The sequence below is a fragment of the Patella vulgata genome, chromosome 4 (genome assembly GCF_932274485.2).
Source record: "Patella vulgata chromosome 4, xgPatVulg1.2, whole genome shotgun sequence".
NCBI classification, from domain to species: Eukaryota; Metazoa; Mollusca; class Gastropoda; family Patellidae; genus Patella; species Patella vulgata.
The window spans coordinates 71,317,434-71,331,953 of NC_065882.2; the positions used below are offsets into that span (position 1 = coordinate 71,317,434).

A 14,520-nucleotide genomic window follows, 5' to 3' on the forward strand; every position below is an offset into this window, starting at 1 on the left:
GCGAGATATCACAATTAATGCTTTGCATCAATGAAATTAATTCACAATAAAAATTGACGTCAAACGGGGTGTTGGATTTCTCTCTTTAAAAAAATCAATCTGCATGCATGCCTACGTAATTTGGAGACTATGGTGGCGTGGTGGCACCATACATTGCCAGCTATCAAACTGCCTTAACAGCACCTGGCAAACCCACTCCTGCAAAAATTCCTGGATCCGCCCCTAAAAGGAACATAATATGTCAGTGAATTTGAGACTGGTACAATGTAAGTTTCATTTGTTATCTTTGAAATGTCAACAAGCAATAACAAGAAATTAAAAATAGCAGGATGAAATAAATGGATTATTGGACCGGTCTTTAAAGCTCATTTTCTATTCTGTCTTTGGTCAATTTTCGCAAAACTTAAATCTGTTGAAATCGATTGTAACCAATACTAAGTAACCATATGTGATGTATAGTATTCCATCATTCATAATAATAATATCACGATTTTAAAAATACTAAAGGTCAAGTTATGCCACAAATCGATGACCAAGATAAGAAAAATATAATGTTTAAAAAGCTAAACATGCACAGCTTTTTTAATTATGATAAAATATAAACATCAGTAATATTCTCCGTATAATTAATTGCTTTATAATCATAATAATATAAGAATTAGAACTTAAAATTTAATTATAACACACTGGAATGTAATATTTCGAAAGCAATTAAAACAATTTGAAAATATACTAATTGAGACAATGTTTTTGAATGACCGCTATCACTATTTGTTTTTATTCAAACAGTCAAATTTAACGAATGATAATATACTCTTCAAAAAAGTAGGGGATAATCAGAAACAATACAAAACTGCAAAAATGCACTGCTGTTTTTATTAGAGGTAACCAGTGTATCTTTATAACAGGCCAATTGCCTACACATGAAAATAAACGGTTCATATGGGCGGCTTATCTGACCGCCCCATTTCACTCTCAAAGAGATACACCGTCAAAAGTGAAAATGGGCGTTTTCGATTTTTGTCTTAATAATAAGTAATTGCTCCACCAATTCTCAGACATTCATCAATTCTTTGTGGCACGCTCCTACTCAACCGTCCAATCACGATTTGGGGCAATCTGACCCACTCCTCTTGCAGTTTCAAATTTGACAATGAACCCCTCCCACGTGTATGGCGCTATTGCGTGTCGCATGTGCAGCTCAGTGGTTCTGTTGGGGCGATAAGTTCTTCATCTGTGACCATACTCCCAAAGCATGTCAAGTGTCCATGACTATTTATCATATCACAACCTGCATAGGTATTTGCATTTCAATATCCCCTACTTTTTTGAAGAGTATATATTAGAGCAATAAACTATGACACATACTTATGGAAAAACAATTACTAATTTAATTTGGCGACAATTCGAAGAGCATTCTCCCAGCCTTTCCAAGCATGTACCATAATAAATGTATAGCGCAATTATATAATTGTTGTTATTGCTTATATGTATATAATTGCCCTCCACTTTTATTATTGTGCCGTATTGAAAAGATTTGTAAGAATACTCCTCGAAAAGTCACCAAAATAGATTTTTAATTGTTCTTTCATAAGTATGTGTTATATTTACTAAATGCCGCTAAGAGAATAACATATGAGGTATATATAATAGTTTTGAAATCTAAAACTTAATCCAAATCATTCAAAATATTACATAGATCATAACTGGAATATTTTTGATACTTTTTTTACGAATTGGAAAAAGGGTTTTATGTATATGGTAACACAAAAAATTGAATTATAATTTTACAAAAATCAATTGCATCTATATTTTACTTAGATTGCCTTAATGCTATCTATGAAGAAAGTAATAATCAAATTTCAAAAGATGATAAAAGTTGGTGATAATTGAAATACCCGTTCTAGATTCACAATTATTTACCTTATCTAGGAATCTATTAAATATACATATATGGTAACAATTACCATAATTTATTCACCTAGATTATCAATTAATTTTAATTTACATAAATTATGAATATTCAGTTACATAAAACACATGAACGTACATTTTTAACAAACGGTTTTAATTTTTTAGATTTATTAATTAATATCACAATTCACTAGAAAATGAAACATATTTAACCACGTTACAGTCTAATAAACTCATTCCACGAGATAACAAATTAATCTCACATTGCTTCGAAAAATATTCCATGGACATTGGGGTTGTATCAACACATAATCATTTCACATTATTTCAGTTCACTCATTAACACATTTGTATATGGCAACATTCCATTTTCGTCTATGACGTTACATTAAGATGCGTAGAGATATATTTATACCATGCTCAGAATTCCAAAAAAGGGAAAGACACAAATAATTATAACCATACACGAACATGTTTTAAATTCAGGATTGAAAGTTTTTCTACGTGAGGTTCTGGAAACAAATACCTAATTATCAGTTAACTTTTAGGAATAGTTCGAATTGGCATAACGGATAAGAGGATATTATCTTTGTCAGTTTTCACGAAATCTCGATCCAACTCATAATTTACAGTAATAACCCCTTATGCTTAAACACCATGTACACTGTAAAAACGAGGGAAAGAATCGAGATGAAGAGTTTTATTGCTACATGGCCGGTAAGGATATTGGTGGTCATATGTTAACTTCTTGACAAGTTATCTCTGTGGGTGTAGGGTTTGTTGAAATAACAGACACTTGGTCATGGCTTCACGTGTATAGTGGGGGTTATAGACTACAATTCGATCATTCTGAGTCCAGAGTGAAGGTTACAATCGAAGGTCAAGTCAAAACAATTGATGAGAGTGAACCGGTTCATGATGATCACTGACTGGTTGAACTAGGTGCTGACCAAAGTCTATTTTCATTCAGATTGAACATCTACAGATGTTTGACAGATATATAGCTCTACACTACATTTAGTCTCAAGAACCAATTAACGAAATCAAGTAAATTGATTAGGTAAAATTCTGCCCATCTGAGGGCGAAAAAACTTTCTAAACATGGTATAATTACATCTTTTGGCCAACGCATGACCGGAAGTACAAATGAAAGGAGTGAATACTTTCCTTAAAAAAAACCCAATAATATGGCCAATAAACGTTTTCTTTATTTAAATTTGACAAAAATAGATAGTAATTTATTGGATTATATTTTTATCAAGGTTTGCTATCACCTTGACCTTGATCTTTATGAACAGAAAAATGTCCTCCTATAATAGTTGACTGGGATTATACAACAATACATATGGCGGCGTGGAATTTAATAGAAGTTAACCTAATAGGAATAATTTAGGGTTGGTCGATTTTAACCAATATTTCGGTAAAATTACTATTTATTGCACATGGTCTGAAGGCCTATATTTTTCTTTTAGCCTTTAATATCAGTCCTTTATATGTGTGCTATTTCTGGTTAAAGCCATGCTCTAAAACAGTACATCTACTCCCTTCATTTATTCTTTAAGCCTTGCTTTTATACGCAAACAAAAAAGACAATTTTACAAACCACTGTTTATACTATATCCACATAGTGTGAAATTAGTTACACATGTAATTCACTCTAATAAATATGGTAATCAAATAAATCTGTCAGAACCATACATCATACAGTTATATATATATATTACCCAAATGTTCCATGAAACAAACAAATATCTAAATCAGTATCCTCTAAATTCTATCTTTTCGAGATAGAAATCGTAAGAAGATGAACATTGAGGATGCGTATGCTTAAAAGACGTTCTGCGCATGGACGTGCAAACAGAATTCCATCAAGTTATTCCAAACCTGAGAAAGCAAATATTGCTAAATCATCATGGCTGCCTGCCACAAACATCCACTGGGCATGTCAAGTAGCCGCGTTCTCAATCGGACTCAAACTGGAATCAAACAGTGTCGAGTGCAAAAATGGACCAATTATAAAATGGTGCTTGTCTCAAACAGGTGAATGGTGCTGTAATTGTGCTAACTTTCGTTCTAATTTGGCCTTTTCTCGCAAAGCCTGTTCCAGTTTTTTACTCAGCTCAATTTCTGACGTTTTCCACATAATTAGCAGTTCTTCTTTTGTAATCTTTTCGATACTGAAAGTCCCCGGCACGGCATCATCCACAGAACACAAGTGATCTTGATACGACTGAGTTTTATGGAGAAGAGATCGAACCATGTTATTTGTTTTAGGTAACAATGATTTACAATGTGTGCTAGATGTAAAATTATGACTGTCGTCCGTTAACGCTTTAAACAAAACACTAGGTGTCTCGATTCGATTATTAGCAACACTATCAGAGCCGCAGGGTTCGAAACCACACCCAAATATATGTCCGTTTGGTAAGCTTTCTAAAAAGCGCGCGCCGGAAGCTGTTGGTAAGCTACAGTAATTAAGAGTTTTATACGTAGTTGCATTGTTCGGGGTGACTGGAGATGAAGAGGAACTTGAAGGGTTGTCTTCATTGAACAACCGCTCCAGTGATCTATTTGATAAAGTACTACTATTGTCAGTACCCCGACACTGTGAAGCTAAACTCCTGTCTGGATCCTCTAACAACAAAAGTTCACGTGAATGGGAATTCTCGTCTTCGATCGTTACATGATCAACAAACTCGTCAGCCGGTTTGGGTAAAATTGAATCTATTTTAGCACCGAGATCTTTTAAAGGTATTTCTATTATGGTGGGTGGTGGATCGTCGTCTCCATCATCCATTAAATTCATCTCCCTCATTTCATGTAACCTGAAAATAGCCAATGTTTTAAAAATAACCAAACAACTCTAATTAGCTACAACTTGCTGAAGAAGATCTTAAATATTTCCCAAACTTTTGATACTACTACATCCATACAATATCGTTTTTACAATGTGTTACTCTGAAATGATTATAAGAGGAATTGTATGAACACCTGACAGAAATCCGTTTGAGAAATCTATTATTCAATTACTGTTTTTTATACTTTACTCACAAAAAAAGTATGAAAAAATCTCCACCAAGCGTATCCTCGGTAACCCCAACGGTATCATTGCGTTCTACTGCACTAACCCCTGGGTTCATCAACGGGGAGACACATATTCAAATTATCAGCCCTTGATGATTGTACTATTTTTATCGACCAATCCAAAAAGTAGTTAAATACATGAAAAAAACTGACATAAAACATCTTTCCCATCAAAAAAGGATGTTTTAGGAGATCTTTTTGTGTGCATGTCACTTCTTTTATATCAAATTTCTTGCAAACTTTCTCATAATCGAGCGAAGAAGCCGCTATATTGTTGTGAACGTAAGCAATAATGAGGCTTGATTGGTTTGTAGAATCAATCTACGATCAAGGGCAGGTAACTTGAATACGTGAAAACCCGATGGTTGAACGGAATGAGACCACTGGGGATACGGAGCATGGTACAAGCGGGGACTCGAAACTACGCCATTTGATTCAACGACAGACCTGACTATCTTTGCGCACGGTTTAAACAATTCACCCCCGTACACATAAAAGACCTTGTCAAATGTTAATGTAATTGGGATAAACAACGATAACTATTAGAGTTGCCACCACATGCTGCCCAAGGATTGTCAAAGCATTGCAACAGTTTCAATTTGAGGAGGTGCATCACAACAATTTGGTTTTACTTTAAGTCTTCTGGAGTCAGGTTTACGGATGTAGAAATATTTAAAGCGTGCAACAGTTAGCGTTCAGTTAATGTGCAATAGACATCTATAGAACCAGGGAAGACCATAAATGGCGCCCTGCTTTAAAGCAGTGGTTTGACGATGGCGGCGGAAAGCGAAGAAAGCTGTTGTCGTTATTCTTTCTATATGAGGTATGGGCTCTTGGTTGTCAAATAAATCTTGTAGAATCGACCATGTGCATTGCATTGTACATACACCAACGATAAAAGCCTAATGCTTTCGTTCTGTAGGTACAATCGTAGCTTTTCTACCCTTACTAGTATTGTACATGGAGGTTTACAACATTGTTAAAATATACATAAACTCTACAGGTACAAATATCTTCCTTCGTAATAGACATTTTGTTAAGTCGGTGTACCAAGACGAAGCTGTTTTACATTATTTGAAGCAGTGAATATAGTAATACATATATGTGACTGGATAATAAAACACTTAGGATGATTAGTCTGGTTCATTTCCACCTTCATAAGAAAATCATGTCACAGCTATTATAAAATACCGTATGCCACGTCATACGTTATCATTTCTGGCCCAACATCAAAGGTCTGAAACCTGTTGAACATCTCAAATGGAAATTGTAATTAGGTGTGGTGTTTTTTTTCTCGAAGGAATGCATTTCATTATTAAAAGTATACGCTACTTTTGCACATCTATGACATGATGATCCGATGATTGTCGACATGGACGAGACGTAAGAATAAGTAGATCAAGGAAATCGCTCAATACTAATACTCCACCTATTACCTGTTGAATATTGAACCGTCGTTATCATCTCGGCTGTGAAAAAAAAGTATCAAAACATCTTGTAGGAAAATATAAAGCTATCATTCTGATTTTGTTTTTTAAAAAAGTTAGTGAGGATAAATAAAACCGAAATTTATTAAGATACGTTGCCAGGGAACAAAACATCCACCACATCAGCTAAATAGTTAGAGAGTATTTACTGGAGACGGAAACTAATCAAGAGCGACAACCTGTGAAGTTATTATCAGAAATAATTACAAACATGGTTAGCTTCTAGTTCTTCCTTGCGCATAATACAAAACATAAAAATAGGTTGCCAGGCAACGAAGCATACGCCCACAGCAGCTAAATCGACCAGTCAGTCAACAAGTGTTGTCGCATATTTTTACTTTCTTCGGTAATGAAACATTAAAATAATACACTAAAATCTGATTAAGAGTAACAACTCATGAAATAATTATCAGAAAACCATTAGAATTTGTTTGGTTTTTATAAAGTTCTGTCCCATGCTAACGTTTAGTATACGAAACTTTTAATATCATGGATTTAGCTGTTCAAGTCATAAAAATTCATTGAAAATCAATATATTTGTTCGTCTCAAGATTTTAAACTCTGTGTAGGCCTATCTGAGGTCAATCGGATGATAACTTTAACCTCTAGAGCGTCACAAGATTTTTCAAAATGATCAAGGGCCATAACTCTGGCAGTAATTATCGGAAATCGCTGAAAATGAAAAAACTTCTTCGTCTCATGGCCTCAAACACTGTGTATAAATTTAAAGTCAATCGTATATTAACTTTAGCCTCTAGGGCGTCCACAAGCAATTGTGGACGACGGACCGACGGACCGACAGACCGACGGGCGCGACGACAATATACGACCACATTTCAATGTGGACGTATAAAAATGAATAGGATGCTTCGACTCATGAACCTTAACCCTATGTATCAATTTCAAGTCAGTTGGATGCCAATTTTGGTCTCTAGAGCATCAAAAATATTTTTTTAATTGATCGAGAGTAATTAATCGGATCTCGAAGAGCAATTGTGGATGATGCACTGACGGGGTTGACGACGAGCTACAACCCCATTTCATTGTGGGCGTAGCCAATAATAAAAAGGAATCTTTACTTCCAATAGTTTATGTATCAAAATATTGTCTCGGATTTCAGATGTAAAGGGCTTCTTGAAATTGGACCGGAATCAGTTTGGGAGAACGCAATCCAAATAAGAGAGATAAAGGCGCATGGGGCTTTATTTTGAGGTCTCAAAATAAAGTATTAAATTTGATTGCATTGATGTGATATTTTGATTAGAGATATGACAACCCCTAAACAATGAAATTGTCGTTTCCACAGATTAAGTTGAAATCGGTTTGTCTACTTAAATTGTTGACCATTGACGGCAATCAGTTACTGGTATTAATCAACACTGACTCTCTATCGGCAGATATACATTTTCAATGTAGACAAATGATCCACTTTGTAAACTCAAAACAAATCTAAAGACCAAATATAATTAAAAACGCATTATAGAAAAAGTAAAGAGTTCATATCTATTTAATTTGAAATGATAAGAACTAAGTTTCAATCAAAACGTGCTCCCTGAAATTACTTTTGGTCTTCATAATTAGTCTAGTAGATGAATCTGAAACATTCCATCGTGAATAACTTTTTGTTTGGCGTAAAGATTCCTTTGAAATGTAAAAGTAAATGAACATTCAACTTTAAAGTGTTGAATATTAATTGCTAAAATTGTGAAATACTATTAAATAAAAACAGACATTTTACAAAAGGTATCAATTATTACAAACATATTGGGAAATAATAAAAGATACAACTGATGAATAAACGGATTGATGGAGTAATATTTAGTAATAGTATTAATGAAAATGTTTCGAAATTTATCTACCAAAGATAAAATATCATAACTGTAATATCAAATGTGGTTTTAGTATAAGGATGCCAATTTGCACAATTAAAACATGTTTATAAAATGTCCTAAATGTGAATATATTTACGCAACTACTGTTTATGTGTCTAGATGTATCAAATATTGGGTTTAATGCAACAATTTTCAATTTTCTAACACGATAAAGTTTAATTCAGAAACATGACTTAAATATTTTCTCCATCTATTTTACTAATGGAAATATTATTGTTAAACGTGAAAACAGAACAAAAAGAAACGAATCAAAAGATAAATATACACAGAAAAAAGGAATAAAATAAATATTTACCATTTTGCCTTTTCAACTATATCATAAAAGTTTCTGTTTATTCTCTTAGTTTTCGCCATATCGGCTAATTTATTTTTCTGAAAAAGAAATAACAAAAATCAATTAAATTACCCTTTTTTTTATCCCATCTGTTATTCCAGGCTGTAAGCTGTTATATTATAGTTATGGCGCCTTCTAGTTTATCGAAATTATATAAAACTTAAAACCGGGACAGGAATTAAACTGAAAACGCAAAGGAAAAAACATAAAAGAAATCACAATATTTCACCTAGTTACCGAGGTGTAAGTGATTTATAGTGCCTTTGCATATTAATATGAAGAAATTGGGGATTTTATCAAGAAAACTTAGAAATAGTTTAGAGATCTATCAATTGAACTCTTAGCAAATGAAAATAGTATATGTTCCTAGAGATGAAGTTCTTTGATTTTCAGGTAAAAGCATTCCTGATTTATCAGTTGAAAGTTTTAACAATCCAGTTGTCAGTTTATTATCCAGAGTAAACTGCGAAATATATTTTATTGATTCTCCGTTCAGAAAATTCGTGTTGCATAAAGATTGATTTCTGACAATCCTGAGCCAGGACGATTCCCCCATTCTCCCTCCCAAAAGACACAGAATTTCGATCTATCTGGTAACATGTTCGCAAAGGAATGATATGTAAATTCCCTAACCGGCCAGCCAAAATTCTTAATAAAGCAATAAACCAAACCTGTCATAATATCCTTTATTTTCAATGAAAAGCTAATTGATCTCAAGATTTCAAACAATTCATGTTTTCAATTTAAATCACCATAGACTACACCATGCATTTCCGAACAACGACGATAATGTAAATTAAGAACCAATTTACAATTTATCTGTTTGCCTCTTCTAAGACAATATAATAGATATTATAGATAATGCGTCAAAACTATGTTGTATTTCCTTTTTACAAAATCAACTTTCTTTAAATAGGATCATTTGATTTTTTCACATGAATCCATTTTTAACAACTTGTTCATTTTTATCATTCTGAATCCTCTTATCACAAGATATGTCAGTTTTAGCATTCTGGTCCAAAAATATGCAAAATACTATCTTTGGCATATTTTGTGAGATGTTACTTGTGTACCTTATTGCACCAGCATCCTGCATTATTGGCGAACATCTACTGTGCCATAACTATAATTTCAAGACGAACCTATTTCTTTATTGTCTACAAACTAGACATTAATAAATTAACGCCTACTGGACACAAACTAGGTCATTTCGGGACTAACATATGGTTCAATATTATTTCAATAATTTGCTTGCGCGTAGGGGTCTTTAGCAGTGGGAGGAAACAGGAGGACACGGAGAAAACCCACGAGCTTTGGCAGGCTCGTACAAGCGGAGAGTCGAAACCACGCCACTTGACTCAATGACAGATCCTATGATACAACCATTCGAACATCCAACCCCCATGCACAATGATCGAACACTCGTAGCTATGTTTCATTTTCACACTTCTTATCATCGCCCATCATTCTGTTAAAAGGGTTTCTAACCTATAGTAACTATTTGTGTAGAACTGTGTCATATATGTAATTATCGAGTTTTGTATAAAAAAAATTGTAGCTGTTGATAGAAACTATGGACCGCGTAATGTTTCTTTGACCTTTCTGTACATTATATAAGTTAATTATTGATGGAAGTGATGTGATCAATATTAATCCAGTTGTTCTACAATACAACTGGCATTTGATCATCAAATAATGCAAATGGTATCGTCCATAGCTGATTTGTGATTGGTTACCCTGATTTTCATGATTGATTCCGTTTATGTTTAGCTTTGTATTGCCACCCACGTCTCCGTTACCAAGACGTCAGTTTAAAACATTAGGCTATTGGTAACATCTTTGGTGCAATGTCTATTTTCTGTCTTGTCCGCAGGTTTATCTTGAAGATTTTTGTTTTACGTGTAGTGCGGTCCTCCTGCACTTATTAGTAACCAATTGTATGCAAAACAAATTCCATAACTCCTCATTGTGCGCATTGAATTAAATGAAATGGAATTGAAAGTTGAAGCAATTTGGATCTTTATTTCACCGTGTTTTGTAAGCAAGAGATGCGTGTCCACCTACTTAGTTAGTTCCCAATCCAACAGTCACTGGCTCAGCATATCATCTTAGTAACCAATTGTATGCAAAACAAATTCCATAAGTCCTCATTGTACACATTTCTCATTGAATTGAATGAAATGGAAGCAGTTTGGATCTTTATTTCACCATGTTTTGTATGCAAGAGATGAGTGTCCACCAACTTAGTTCCCAATCCCACAGTCATGGACCCTACATATCATTGCCGTTCTAAAATATTTTACTTCTGCCAAGAAGCACAGGGCTTAAGTAATGATCTAGTAATGTTTTATGTGGTACTAACAAAACGACCTTAGGATGTATAGTACTATAGTAATTCTATTACAAACTACTCGCCAGTTAATAACCGAACAAGTACACGGTCACACGCTTTTATAGTTAATAACTGTTCTCTCACCATTCTTAAATAGCTTCCATCTCACAGAATATAAAAACACTAGATAATGGTATTATTAAAGACTAATATAAGATAGCAATTGAGTTATCGGAGATGTAACATCACCCTAGAGGTACTTGGCATATTTAACTCCATCTTCTTGTAGGAGTGGGTTGCTGGAAATATATACGATCTTCCAAAGAAATAATACTGTCTTCATCTTAAAGAATGCACATGATGGTTGGCGTGATAATATTGTAATTTTATGTGGAGGTGATAATACGATGCATATTGATCAAAGAAGGAATGGAGAGGAGAGTTCGAGTGGGTGGTGCGCGCGCGTGTGTGTGTGTGTGTGTGTGTGTAAGTGGGGGAATTTTGGTTCGGTCAGACAGTTTACTTCGGCCTACTCTACAAGACAGCTCATATTTTCGAATGACAAACATTTTCTTGATTAAAACGTACCCTAATCTAGATTACCATATGTTTATTTTGCAAATAGATAAGATGAAGAATTTAACGACGGATTATGAAGAGTTAGATGAAGAGCTGGCGGGCCTTGCCATACTAGGTAAAAAAAAAATAGATAATGAAAAGGGAATATGTTGAATATTTCAGTTAAGTTACTTCATACCGAGCGAAGTTATCGTCATTTGCAGAAAAGTGTAGTCTCGATTGTCATTGCTACGTTGTTACGATAAAAAAACGAAATCTCGATTATCCATTTTTAAATCAAATCATTAACTGTCAATCGTATTTAAATCTGTTCAATTCAAAACCATCGGAAGTTCTAGAGAGTTGCTTATGGGCCTGACAGTAAATAAATGTCTAATTAATGATTTATATAACATTTTAAGCCAAACGAAAGATATGCACTAGGCAGATGAAACTTTGAATAATGCATCTTTAAGCAAGCTTATACGGTTGAGTACGGTACAGCTGGTACAGTCGGTTCATCGTACATAAGGCATTATGGAGAAGAGGTAAATTAATTCCTTTTTTATGAATCAAACAACGCTACAAGCAATATAATCTGATGAGATTAGGATTTTTAAAAATACAAAACAGCAAATAACACGAATTTGAAGTAGATAGATGACAAGAATTTCGGGGTTAAAGCTTACAATTTTCTACAGAGTGAGCAAAAGACGATAACTCTTGAAGTAAATAAAATGAAATGGGGTTTAACCTAGTACTGTTCTGCTCCTATACTGGGCTAATGAAGACGAGCACACGCCATACAGTGCGCTAAGAGAGAAATTTTGCCCGGGCAGCGGCACTATCGCCTACTCTTATATCGAATTCCAACTGCCAAGGGATCTTTTACGTGCATTCTAATGTATACACGAGACCTCGGGTTTTCGTCTCATCCGAAGAACTCTTGAAGTAATTAACTACAATATTATTGAACTTCGATAGGTGTCTTTGTTTAAAGAATATGTCCTAGTAGTATATCACTCCCCAGCTCGAGCTATCCTGATACCCCAAATTTCAGCCCTGGGACAGCCCTAGTGTAGCCACCAACCTCGAACACAGACAAACACAAGACAGTCACAAATATGTGTACATGTATATAGATGCCCATTTTTGTAAATCAGATAGGATGATAACTTGTGTCGCTAGAAGAAGAAGTATTTAACCGCAATATTTGACAATATACAGACTTTTTGTCTCACTAATATGAACAATGCATGTACATTTCAAGCAGATCAGATGAGAACAGTTGCTGCTAGAACCTTCACGGGAGTCTACAAAGTGAGCAAGGACAACAATGCTAGGAGGAAATTAATAATGATAACAATAATAATGTCCTAAAATACAACCGAAGCTGCTCTTTGATAACATTATGGTCAGTTAAAAGAAAAACCCTAGTTAAAAGGAGTACGCGATCAACAGTTAAAAGAAAACAGTTAAAAGAAAACGCTTCTAAAAAGATGGGTTTTAAGATTCTGTTTAAAAACTGTCAATTGATGCACAGTGCTTGAGCTCTATAGACAAATCATTAGAAAATCATTAGCAAAAAGTGTTAAAATTCGATGAGAAAATTCTTTTCGCTGATCTGAAAACTTCCAAATAAATGTATTGAGTGTTGTAAAAGGGGTGAGCACATACTGCCTCCTACACGACTATATTTCTACATTACAGAGACAAACGATGAAATGAAATGGGGTTTAACGTCCTACTGTTTTGCTCCGAACTGGGCTAATGAAGACGGGCATACGCCATACAGTGTGCTATGAGGGAAATTTTGCCCAGACAGCGGCACTATGGCCTACTCTTATATCGAATTCCAACTGTCAAGGGATCTTTTACGTGCACGCCAATGTGTACACGGGACCTCGGTTTTTCGTCCCATCCGAACGACTAGACAGCTTTCCTTGTCAGCCCCTCCGTCCTGCATCACTGACAAGGGAGAACCACATCACGATACGATTGAATATAGTGTAGATTAAATGTACAAGTTTTAAGGTCGGACATTGTATTAAATGTGATATAAACCAGAGAGAAGAAGTTGATCACGTCTAGACGAGACAATAAGATGATGCTAGACCAGAATTGACATAACGACTTGTTGAGTTGTCTGGTGAAACAACAAACTGTTTGTTTTAACTGAATAACTTGATAATCAACATTGTCCAGGTTCTCATCAAATCGTTAACCCCAAGAGATAAGTACCACACGTCCTAATTTCTTAATACATATAGATCTAAAGTACAATCGAATAGGGGCATTAGATACACTGAATCTTAAAAAGAAAATTTGATACCACTTTTTTTGAAGAAAAAACCAACCCTCCGATCAAATAGCAATTCATCTTTTACCGACCCCTCGGCATCATCATAATAACTAAAATGAAGACTAATTTCTGTATTTCGTAATAAATATCGATCTAAAGTGCGCTAGAATTGTGACATAAGCTACCATGGACAGTTTTAAAGACCAAAAGGCATTTATTACAATCACAAATGTACTATATAATGGTGACAAATTTCTGTAGACCTTAAATACAATATAATTGGGACATCGGTTACAATGGACATCATCTTCATTGTATTTTAAAAAGAACTCTTGATACCAATTTTGATTATGTGAGAAGATGAAATTTTTCTACCACATACCACTAGCCATAATTGCAGTATAAATATTTAGTTATTGTTTCTTTTACTTATTAGATATAAAAGATATATTATGGGAGATTAGATAAAGAGCTGGCATTTCTTACTATAATAGTTAAAAACAAGATAACGTAAAGGGAATTTGCTGAAAATTTCAGTCAAATTCACCCACTCTAAACCGAGAATTTAGCGATTGATTAAATCATGAATGAAAGTTGAGCAGCAAATCGGATCCTAA

The 14,520-nt window shown here is 34.4% G+C and overlaps 1 protein-coding gene across 1 annotated transcript in view; it reads right to left on the minus strand.

The window, feature by feature from the left end:
• Positions 1-1,977: 1,977 nt before the first annotated feature.
• The window catches only part of LOC130012417 (glutamate receptor ionotropic, NMDA 3A-like), a 92,028-nt gene continuing 79,485 nt past the window's right edge, over positions 1,978-14,520 (minus strand). Inside the window, exons 8-10 of the mRNA XM_056100298.1 lie at positions 8,673-8,749; positions 4,611-4,739; positions 1,978-1,981 (exon numbers count right to left, since the gene is read on the minus strand). Coding sequence (XP_055956273.1) covers positions 1,978-1,981; positions 4,611-4,739; positions 8,673-8,749 — 210 coding nt within the window. The remainder of the gene's footprint in view (positions 1,982-4,610; positions 4,740-8,672; positions 8,750-14,520) is intronic.